Source organism: Podarcis bocagei (assembly GCF_964188305.1).
Source record: "Podarcis bocagei genome assembly, chromosome: Z".
Classification (NCBI taxonomy): Eukaryota; Metazoa; Chordata; class Lepidosauria; order Squamata; family Lacertidae; genus Podarcis; species Podarcis bocagei.
In genome coordinates, this window is record NC_138140.1 from 22293886 (window position 1) to 22305791 (window position 11906).

An 11906-nucleotide genomic window follows, 5' to 3' on the forward strand; every position below is an offset into this window, starting at 1 on the left:
GAAAATACTGAATGGTACATAAATACTTTTAAGCAAACAAGCATTATCCCCATACTGCATATTATGGAGGTGAGGCAAGGTAGGGAGTGGTTTGCATAATCCTCCTAGAGCATTTAGGAGAATTCTGAATGGGGGGGACTTCTAAATTCACAGCTCAGCTTTAGCCACTATGCTAAATTACTCTGCCTTAACAGGACATAAAGATTAGCATCTACAGTATCTCTGTGTACTTTACTCATCTACTTCTGGTATGCCATAGTGCAGCCTTTGCAAACAGGGGTGTTGCCCTCCAGATGCCACTTCCATTTGACCAGGACTGATGGAAGCCATAGTCCAAAACACATCAGGAGGACAGTTAGTTGGCACAGGCTGCTCTGGAACATCAGGAGAAAAGCAAAGTCTTTTTCTGGTACCTGAGATAAGACGTTCTGCTGCTGATCTTCCTTCTGTTGCAGAGAGCCCATTCCCTCAAGGACTGAGGTGGTGTCCCTGAAAGAACAGGCACAGAGGGAGGTAAGAAAAACTAAGGAAGAGGGGAAGATGGTCACATACCTGCCTTATGATGGCACAACGTCAGGGGACATTTCATGCTGCTTTTTTAGATATAGAACCAGAAATGAGAAGTGGGAAGGCAATGTACCCACTTCATACAAGCATAGTAGACACAGCTGCTTTTCAGTGCCGCACTCAGTGGAAAACCTCAGCTTGATGTGTCAGAAAAACAGTGATTATGTACTTGGACCGCCAATCCTGACGACCCTTGAGTTAACCAGCTCTTGTTCCTCATCATGCCAGGCCTGCTGGGTTGGTTCTGGGGAATTTCACATACACCTCCCTTGCTGTTCAACCAGTCCTTGAGTTGGAAGGTACAGTACAATTGCATCTTCTGCAGGGGCTGCATTCCAGGGATAGTGTGTATATGCAAAAACACATATACTTGAAATGCCCATGCATGAGCAATCTTCTGGAGCCAGCACACCAAAGGAAGGTAGAGAGCTTTTAAGCTCTCTGCTTACTGGGCTGTGAGATCTCATGGGGCCATCCAAGATTTCATGAGAGCCAGGTAAGCAAGACAGGGAGATTAAAAGCTCTTTCCATGCCAGAAAAAAAACCCTATGCAATAAAAGCTTTTAAGCTCTCCACCTTCTGTGCAATTAATTTGTTTGATTTCAACCAGCTGGTCTTCAACAACATAAAGTTGAAATCGCAAAGGTTAGACATGCATATGTACTGTACCCTTCTAAAGCAGAAGTTGGTGCCCCCTCCAGATGTTTGGATCACAACTCCTATCATCCCTAAATACTAGACCATGCTTGCTGGGGCTGCTGGGAACTGTAGTCAAAAATATCCATTATTAATTATTATTTCATTTATTTGTATCTCACATTCTTTTGCTAACTGGGACTGACACACTGACACAGATAAAATACAAAAAAATCTAAAAACAGAAAAGATAACCATTAAAAAGTAACTCTTAATAGACTTGTTTTTATATTGTTTCAATTCTATAAGATCTCAGTTACCTTTTAATGATTATCTTTTAGATAATAAAAACACAACAGCGCTGTTAAAAGCACTTCCTTAAAAAAACAGCTCCCCAAAGACTGTCAGAATAAAACCATCTTCCCCCGCCACTGGAAGAACATGGGAGCCAGTCTAGCTTCTTTGGGGAGAGAGCTTCAAAGCCTAGAAGCAGCCTCTCTAAATCTAGAGTTTGGGGCAGGTTTATATGAGGGAAGAAGGCTTTTCAGATAGCTTGGGCCTACGTTGCATAGGGCATCTAGGGGGCACCATGTTGGCTACGCCAGTGTAGACAGAGCTGAGGGAAAGTGTATGGTTCAATATAAGGCACTTTCCTTCAAGACAGAAAAAAGCTATTATTTATTCACGCAGTGCGTAAACTATGAAATCTGCTAAGCACAAGATGTAGTGATCATCACCAAATGTGACTGGTTTAAAATGGGATTAGGCAAATTAATGGCAGATAAGTTTATTTGGTATATCAGTCATGAACAAATAATGTTATCATGATAACCGTGTGCTTCCAGTACTGGAAATAGCAGGCCTCTGAATATCAGTTGCTCACAATTCTGAGTCTCTCAGAGGCATTTGGATGGCCACTGTGAGAACATGATGCTGAACAAGATGGGTCTTAGGCCTGATCCAGCAGGATTCCTCGCATGCCCTTATTAGAAATGTGCTATAGGTTCTCCAGCAGTTTGACTTCACCCCTTCACCCCATTGTCTCTCAAGACAGACAGATGCCAGTGGTACAGAATGGCTCTTTCTAACGGCCACTTCAGAACCGCCTAAATGCAAGCGAGAAACAGCCAAGTGTGAAAGTACTAATGCTGCTGAATTACCTAGAAATTAAACAGGACATTTCGGTCTCTGCCCTAAGTTGAGCTCTGCAAACAGATAACATGGCACACAAGTGAAGCTCAAAACATAGCACAGATAGAAGCTTCATGGTACCTACAAGCTACTTAGCCATAATGCTGAAAAAGGCACTGAAAAGTGTGTGTAAATTACCCAGATTCTGCTTATTTTTGCACTCAGCATCACACTTCACCGTGGTGCCAAATCCTGCTATGCAGCCCCCACCCTACCTATAGCTTTGCAAATGCAGATAAGTTAAAGATGTTGCAAAACCTAAAATGAGCAGAGTGGCTCTCATTACAAGACAGTACAAACTCAACAGAAGAAATGTTCACACCTGGTCACGGTATCCAGCTTGATGCTTATGCCATTCTGCTGTTCTCTCATGGCCCGGAATTCGGCGAGCATTGCCTGCTGGTCTTTTTGTGAGCTGGCTGCGGGCTCCTTGCGTGTATTCCCCTGTGACAGAATCAGATTGCAGGTATTGTTTTTAGAGACAAGTTATTGTTTAAGCAGGGAACAAATGCAGTTAAGGGACTGGCTTTTGCAGAGCGAGGACTTTGGAAGCCATCCAGCCTCACCTCTATCTATCACAGGAGAAATCCCAAATCTGGTGCATATACCACCTCAGCTGGCAGCAGCAGCAGCACAACTGCAGCTCTATAATTTTGGAAACAAATGGCCTCTGAGTGCCTCAGTAAGAAAACTGCCAGTTCATTCAAGCATCATTCAAAAGTGAGCCCTTTAAGTGGGTTTGTGCAGTTTGGAAAAAAATGTTTAGGGAACACTTGAGAGGCCACTGATATTTCCCTCGCACAGGCCTGACTCACACAAAAGGAAAACCACAGCTTCCCACCCCACAGATGAACCTTGGGTTCACACGCAAGGTCATCCTCCCCTCCTCTTGAACCAGCATAGTGGCCTTTTGCACCTGCAGGGGAAGGAATTCCACAATTGAGGCACCACTACAGAGAAGGCCCTGTCCTGAGTCACTGTGAGACACACCCACTAGAATGATCTGAAATCAGGTTTGGAAAGAAAGTGGAGGGTTTCATCAACTTTGCACTGACCGTCAGAAAATATTAGAGGAACAGTGAGAGCCCTGTTAACTCCTGGGGACGAGAGGATTGCCCCAATAGGTCAGAGGAGCCCCCTCAGAGATGCAGAATGATGGCACAGTGAAGAACTTGCCCCCACAATGGTCCAGAAGCAGCAAGAGAACTAGGCTGCTAAGGCCAGCCAAAAGTTATTGACCTCTGACTATTCAAACAAGAGCCATCCTTGCAAGACTATTGCACAGATGAGTGAAAACAGTTGGAAGCCTTGAACATTACTTGGAATCTGTATATTTCAGCCTATATAACCAATATATTTTTCAAATAAAGTACTGCAATTTCTTAATAATCTCAGAAGGCAGCATACAAAAATGACTGTTATATATGGCTGTAACAGCCAGTCGCAGTAAAGTTCAGGCTTCCTCAGCCTGGCCCCTTCACACCTTGAAGGATAACAACTCCCATCATCCTTGACCATTGGCCATACTGGCTGGGGATGATGGGAGCTGGAGTCCAAGATGTCTGGACGGTACCAGGTTGAGAAAGGCTGGTCAAGCCTATATACCCAAATAATCTGAAGGTGATGGGGAATCAGTCATGTATTGCGGCAATAATGAAGCATCTGTAAGCTCTGCTATGGAGAGAGGCAATGCTGCCCCTCACACACACACACATGCACAAGCAGGAATCCTGTGTGTGGCACCAACATCACTGTGGTTGCATTTATGAGCTAAGGTCTTCACCAGGTTGTGAACGGGGGGGGGGGGGGGACACACAATACCTTCCGTTGGATGCTCGCCAGCAGTTCAGGTTTCCCTTTTTTGAACTGTGGGTGTTGATACTGCATGGTAGAGTTCTTGAAAGTGACCATTGTTTCATTTCTCATTGACGTTACCTTCTTGAAGCCATCTGTGAAGGCATTAAGAGATGAATGCTCTTTAGTTTCTCCTCCCAAGAGGCGATATGATTCTAGATCTGTTCACCTTCCTTAGTAAGAATATAACAATATACCAATCCATGTTCAAGGTGTTGCTATTGGTATACAAAGCCCTTAACAGCTTGGAACCAATTTACCTGCAAGATTGCCTTGCCCCACATAAGCCTACTCAATGGCTTCAATCTGCAGAACTGGTACTTTTACAGGTGCCATATAACACCTGTTCCACATCTGCAAGAACTTGATCTTTTTCTTGCAGTAGCACCTATACTTTGGAACTCCTTGCCTATTGACATCAGGCAAGCACTTTCCCTGTAATCTTTTTGGCACCTGCTAAAAACATTTTTGTTTAGACAAGCCTGTCCTTACGTTTAAAAAAAGCTGATGTATGTTTTAATTTGTTTTTAGTCTATTGCTGTTTTAACTTTTCAAATGTCTTAAATTATTCATTTTTCTTACTGATGATTTTATTGTTGTATCCTTTTTGTAAAAAACTGTGTTGAGTTTTTGTCTTCACTTTTTTACAATCAAGCAGTGTTTCAATTTTATGAAATAAATAACAACACAGAATAAGACACCTGAAAACATACTTTTCAGAGAGAGGAGGGCCACGTAATTGAAACAAACCTTGACCAATGATTATAGAAGGTAAACAGGTAAGGGAAGAGGGAAGCAACGAAGGGAACCACACCTGCCATTCATCATGCCCTCTAACAGCAAGAACTGCAGCACCTTGGCTTGCTCGTTTTGATTGTTGTTTTAGTACCATCAAGCAAAGAGTTGTGTGGCACCTTCAGGACCAACAACTTTATTATGGTGCAAGATTTCATGGACCACAGCCCACTTCATCAAATGCACCTGACCAGGGCCACAGGACTCTTGAGGGTTTTTCTGCGAGACTAGCACGGCTACATCTCTAGAAACTGATATTACTTGCGGTGCTTTTAGTTAGTTCATCCATGCCCTCCTATTCCCCTCTTCCTCCAAGGAGCTCAGAACAGCGCACAGAGGTGGTCCTACCCGGCCTCCCATGTTACCCTTGTAGCAGCTCTGCAAAGCAGATTGGGCTGAGAACACCTGACTGTCCCAAGAGTGTCTGAGAGGCCCTCAGTGAACTTCACAACAGAGTGGTGAAACACTATTCCCCTTCACTTCTTTTAAGCCACAAGTCTAAATTTCGAAAGAGGAGGCGGTTAATGATGCTGGATAAAGACAAGCTTCATCCATGAATTATGCCACCCATGTTCCAAATTGTGACACCTCCTGCCATTCCCCTGCTTTGTTTCAAGACCAGGAAACTCTTATTGTGTCCAACACAACAATGCCTGCACTCTTTCCCGAGATCATCTCTTCATTTTAGCTAGAAATCGGTATTTCAATACAAGAACATTTGTTGTGGGATATGGGACTATTCTCCACCCCACTCCATTTTAAAGTTATGGTTATCTTTAGGGCAGGGCTTTTCAAAACATTCCCCTCACAGGAAACCCTCTTCACAGCAATGCATCACAGAGGATACTGTGCATCAGAATATGCTTCACTCTAAAACATGCAACAGAGAAAGCAGTTGTTGCCTTCAATTCTTGTAATTGATTTAATTCTACTTGAAGCCTAAAAAACTACTTCTGTTGAGAGACTCATTGTTTTATTTTTCCTCTTTCTTTGTTTCTTCCCCCTGGTGGTGGTGCCTCAGACTAGTCCTTGCTCTCTGCACCTGAGCTTTAAGCAATATAATCATCATTTGAGAGAATTGCTGCTGTTTCCTCCAGCACTTGTGGCCAACTCACATGAATCTTAAGAGTTGTGCATTGACTAATTATATCCTAGTTAATTAGGCATATCAACTGTTGGAATGATAGGCTTAAAAAAAAAATCTGGAATAACACCTACTAGGAACTTTTGGGAAGGGATGTTTAATTGTTCCACAATTTCAGTTTTGTTCAACTACAACAGAGAATCATTTGATTTTTATTTAGAGAACAGTTTTGGATCATTTGTGTTTATAATGTGAACTAACTGAAAATCATGGACAGAAAACAGTAAACACACAGAGATCTGGTACTTACACAAGTTGAGCTGACGAACGAAGCTGGACAAGTTGTTGTGTTTGAAGTATTTTGGGAGCAGCTGAGACGCGAACCTTTGCTCATCCAAGATGCAAACTTTTTGCCCATCCTAGAAGAATTAAAGGTGTGGAACAGCACAGTAAGGAAGAGCAGCAACAAATCTGAGCTTCCTACATATTAGACACACAAGGAGTGCTATTGTAAGAGCCCTTGTGGAGACAGGAGGAAGAGTATGCCACAATGCCTAATGCTTTAGGACTACATGAAAAAATCCTGATTTGATTTTTCACACTCACAAATTCAGTAGGTTGTGGTCAAGCTCCCATCCTCTTTTGCCTAATCTTAGAGCAGCGATGGGGAAACTCTGGCCCTCCAGCCATTGTTGGACTGAGACAACAACCAGCCCCAGCCAAGGAGCAGGGAAGACAGGAGCTATAGCCCAGCAACAGGTCCCAGAAAATGGCAACAAGTCCCAGAATGGTGTATGGAACAGGCACGTAAAGTCACTTAGCTGGGGTGATTAAAGGATAGCAGCCAAACAATCACACATAAACTGGAAGATATTTGGGTTCTTTTCATGGTTTCAGGGTGCTGATGTGCCTAACACAGGGCAGAGAGGTTTGGCTAATAACTTATGTGGACTTCTTTACAAAGGTTTGGATTGGATAAGAAAATGCTCAGCAAGACTGATTCCCATTACCGGCCCCACAGCAAGTAGCTGCAAAACACAAATTCCCACTCAAATGACACAAAACAGCTGTAAGCAGGAGGAAGGGAGTGCGGTGGGTGCGGTCTGCCCGGGGTGTCACCACTGAAGGCAGTGACAAAATGCTGGGCGGCACTCAGTGCGGGGCCTGCAGCATGCCCGAGCCACGCGTCTCTCATGAGATAGACATGGTGGCTTGGGTGTGCGCAGGCTCCGCAGTGCCCAAACGATGTAGGGCAGCTGAGTGGGAGGAGGCAGGCAGACTCCGCAGACCCCATGGTGCACCCCACCCCTATTGGCCTGCCCCTGGGTGCGCTGCCCCAGGTGCCCGAGCGGCTTCCTCCACCACTGTAAAATACTAAAAGGAAAAAATAGTATCTTTAAGGGGTAGTTTTGAAGCAGCATATACAATACTTTCTTGCAGCCAGAAAGTGTTGTTTTAAGAAAAGGGATATGTGCTGAATAAATCTAAAAAAGGGCTGGGGGATGAATTGCTTCATCATCCAAAAACAGTTTAAAATCCACATCATGCTGACGGTTTCATAACAGGTGACGTGGCAATATATTGCAATTCATGATGTCTTTGTGTAAAAATCATGCTGTGTAAAAATCATGATGTGGGGAAAACTGAAGCAAGTCATTGCTTTTCTCCTGATTCCTGTTGCCCCTGTTGCTCTGGCACCTCAGCTCTCTCCTGCCTCTTGCAGATGGAAGCAATCCACGAGAACAGGCGCTGAAGAAAGGAGCCTACCCAGAAACTTTCCTCAGTAATATTGAGGCCATGAGCTTCTTGTTTTTAAGGTGGTTGAGGGAGGCCTCCGATGCAGGAAGCCCATTATGTCTAGCCTCACAAAAGCTGCCATGTGGCTGTCCAGCCCTGCCTTTTGAACGACTGCTGCCCTCAGCTGGGCTTCCTTGGAACCCGCTGCTAGTCCTGGAGAAAAATGAACTGGGGTTAAAACTTTTGAGTTAAATAAAATAAAACTAAAACTTGGCCTGTTGTTTAAGCCTCCTTCCTCACTGGTCCCCTTCTCTCTCTCTCTCTCTCTCTCTCTCTCTCTCTCTCTGTGTGTGTGTGTGTGTGTGTTTCTGTGTCTCCCTCACTTCACAAAATTTGCTTCCCCCCCTTGATTATGTACCGTATTTTGCGCCCCATAGGACGCTCCGGCCCATAGGATGCACCTAGTTTTTTTGGGGGGGGGGAAATAAAGGGGAAAAAATTATTCACCCCCCAGGTGCGGGGCTGGAAGAACCAGGTCAGGGAACAGCAGGAAGGCGTGCTCTGCCTCCCCGCTGTCCCCCGAGCTTGTGGGGCTGGCTATGGGGAGAAGTGCGCTGATCCCGGGACTGCAGGCAGCTCTGTGCGGCCATCCGGAGCGGAGCGGGACTTTGCGCCCCACTCCCGGTGGCCGCGCAGAGCTGCGCTGATCCCGGGACTGCAGGCAGCTCTGCGCGGCCATCGGGAGGGGGGCGGGACTTCGCGCCCGGCTCCCAGTGGCCGCGCAGAGCTGCGCTGATCCCGGGGCTGCAGGCAGCTCTGCGCGGCCATCGGGAGCGGGGCGGGACTTCGTGCCCAGCTCCCGGTGGCCACGCAGAGCTGCGCTGAGCCGGGGACTGCAGGCAGCTCTGCGCGGCCATCCGGAGCGGGGTGGGACTTCGTGCCCGGCTCCTGGTGGCCGTGCAGAGCTGCGCTGATCCTGGGACTGCAGGCAGCTCTGCGCAGCCATCCGGAGCGGGGCGGGATTTTGCGCCGGCTCCCGGTGGCCGCGCAGAGCTGCGCTGAGCCTGGGACTGCAGGCAGCTCTGCGCAACCCTCGGAGCTGGTCTCCCGAGGGTTGCGCAGAGCTTCCTGAAGCCTGGAGAGCGAGAGGGGTCGGTGTGCACCGACCCCTCTCGCTCTCCAGACTTCAGCGAAAGCCTGCATTCGCCCCATAGGACGCACACACGTTTTCCCTTCATTTTTGGAGGGGAAAAGTGCATCCTATAGGGCGAAAAATTCGGTAATTAAACTTTTAGGAAACAATATCTCACCTTACCTGTTAGCTATGCTACTGTTTACTTCTACAGCCATACTTTTAGAGAAAAAGTGCAAATTTTAAAATTATCTGTGCTATGAAATAACAGCTGCAGCAATATGTGAAAGGTAAGTAAATATCTTGTCAGTTTTATGACCCTAAGTAATGCCGAGTAAGTGTTTGCCCAGCTTTGGGAGGGAGAGAAGGGTTCTAGGAGCCTGCAAGAACCCTACACCTTCATTCCAGAGCCAGCCTTCTTGCTTAGTGCAGGATTGAGAGAGGTGCCAGCATTTTCTCTGCACAGGGTGCCAAATTAAGAAGATCCCCTTGGGGGCGCTAAAGAGCAGACTCGCAAGGTCACCATGTTATGAAAGATCAGAGAGTGCCTCCATTTTGTCTGGCTTTTGGAGAGGATGGTGCAAGGGCTCTGGGTTATGCTAGAGCCCTGGCACTGCCTTACATAAGCCGGAAACCTAAGAAGTGCTTGCCCATATTTGGGAAGGAGGGAAGGACTCTAGGACCAAGGGGTGACAGCAGTAAGATCTATAATAGAGAAAATCCCCTTGAGGGCGCTAAGCATTGGGAGCAGAAAAATAGAATCATAGAACTGTAGAGTTGGAAGGGACCCTGAGGGTCATCCAGTCCAACCCCCTGCAAAGCAGGAATATGCAGCTGTCCCATATGGGGATCAATTGTGCAACTGTGGCATTATCAGCACCACACTCTAACCAACTGAGCTATGCAAAGTCCACCCATCTTATTTGTCTTTGGTTGGGCAGCACAAGTGCTCTTTTCCCAAAGACACCTGTTGCAATCACAGTTCTGCATAGGTAGGTGTATGGGGAGAAGTATAAATAAATGAAGACTGAGTTTCCTCATCTCTCCATTTGTTTATTTATTCCCCCACATGACCTAACACCCTTGCAAGAGCATAAAGTGATTTCCACCTCACCTCTGAAATTGCCCCCCTCCTCTTTGCTGCCCAACACTGTGTAACAGGCACCATTCACTTTACCTTTGAGAGGTAGAGTATTAATTACTTATACAACTTTCTGCAAATTTAAAAGTTATATGCAAAAGACGAAGTGCCACAAAATTGCAAAGATCCACGTGGGAGCACTAAATAGCCTCAGACAGGCGGCCATTTTATGAAAGATTACGGAGTGCCTCCATTTTGTGTGGCTTTTGGAGGGTGGTGTGAGTTCTCTGGGATGCTGCCAGAGCATTGGCACCACTTTCCCTAAGCCAGGAGCCTGGCAGTTTTTCTACTCATGGAACAGAGCTGAGTTGCCACAAAATTAAGAAGATACACTTGGGGACACCAAATATTCCATTTTTGAAAGCTGCCCCCTTTTCAAAGCCAGCTAAACCTGATGCAATAGCAGTTTTGCACAGGTGTGTGTATAGGGTGGGTGTGAGAGAGAAATCAATGAAGTGTGTTTTTTCTCTGCTTACTATTTGTTTCTCCACCTCTTGACACCCTTATGCATGGTCTCCCAAATCCCCCCCATGTTACTGCAAAACATACAGGTGTGTACTTTTCTCTCTCTCGTCTATTAAGGAACATTCTCTCACCTTATCTTTGATATCTATGCTACTATTTCTGCAACTTTAACTTAAGAGAAAATGTGCTAGGCTAAAATTATCTGTACTGTGACATAACAGTTGCAGCAATATGTTAAAGGTACTTATTTCAGACCTTGTGCAATATCAATGTATCACGATGTTTAGACTTATCGCGATCTTGAGAATCGCTCCCAGCTGTACTTGCAGCCCTTTTAATTTCTGGCTTGTGTTCATGTAGGATGCTCATTTCAGTCTGTCAGTCTCCATGCCTTTTTCACATAGCAGAACCACATCTATTATCTAATACATGACAGGTATTCTTCCCAAGATACTTAACACGGTTTCCAGTCCATTATTGCTGTTCTCTTGTTTACACAGTGCTATGCTATCTCAGTCATTCACAAATCCTAAAAGCACCTCTAGTGGTGGAACACAAAATCACATAAATACTTCATTGAACAACAAGATAAAGCATCTACACATCACTAGTTTTGTCAGGGCAGGATGCTGGAGGACAAAATCTGAGGAAAAAATGAATAAAGTCCCCAGCCAAGTATGGGGCTGCTTACCTGACTTTGGGAAGGTGGTTGTGGTGGGGCTATGGAATGCTGCCAGAGCTCTCCTGGCTGTCAGTAAACGCTTGCCGAGCTTTGGGAATGCTCCAGGAACTTGCCAGAGTGAGGGACCCCAAAAAGCCTCCATGCTCAGTGCAGGATTGACAGGAATGACAGCTGTTCCTCTACACAGGATGCCAGCCAAGGTGACAAAAAATTAAGAAGATCCACTTGGGGGGTGGTAAATAGCGGACTCACAAAGCCACCATTTTGTGAAAGATCAGAGAGTGCCTCCATTTTGTCTGGCTTTTGGAGAGGATGGTGCAAGGGCTCTGGGTTATGCTAGAGCCCTGGCACTGCCTTACATAAGCCGGAAACCTAAGAAGTGCTTGCCCATATTTGGGAAGGAGGGAAGGACTCTAGGACCAAGGGGTGACAGCAGTAAGATCTATAATAGAGAAAATCCCCTTGAGGGCGCTAAGCATTGGGAGCAGAAAAATAGAATCATAGAACTGTAGAGTTGGAAGGGACCCTGAGGGTCATCCAGTCCAACCCCCTGCAAAGCAGGAATATGCAGCTGTCCCATATGGGGATCAATTGTGCAACTGTGGCATTATCAGCACCACAC

General features: G+C 45.8%; 1 protein-coding gene across 2 annotated transcripts in view; it reads right to left on the reverse strand.

Moving 5' to 3' along the window:
- The window catches only part of LOC308578456 (heat shock factor protein 3-like), a 36972-nt gene extending 25393 nt beyond the window's left edge, over positions 1–11579 (reverse strand). For both annotated transcript variants that reach the window (XM_081178855.1, XM_081178856.1), the window contains exons 1-5: positions 11294–11579; positions 6438–6546; positions 4216–4343; positions 2717–2838; positions 414–489 (exon numbers count right to left, since the gene is read on the reverse strand). In XM_081178855.1, coding sequence (XP_081034981.1) covers positions 414–489; positions 2717–2838; positions 4216–4320 — 303 coding nt within the window. In that variant the 5' untranslated portion in view covers positions 4321–4343; positions 6438–6546; positions 11294–11579. The remainder of the gene's footprint in view (positions 1–413; positions 490–2716; positions 2839–4215; positions 4344–6437; positions 6547–11293) is intronic.
- Positions 11580–11906: the final 327 nt, after the last annotated feature.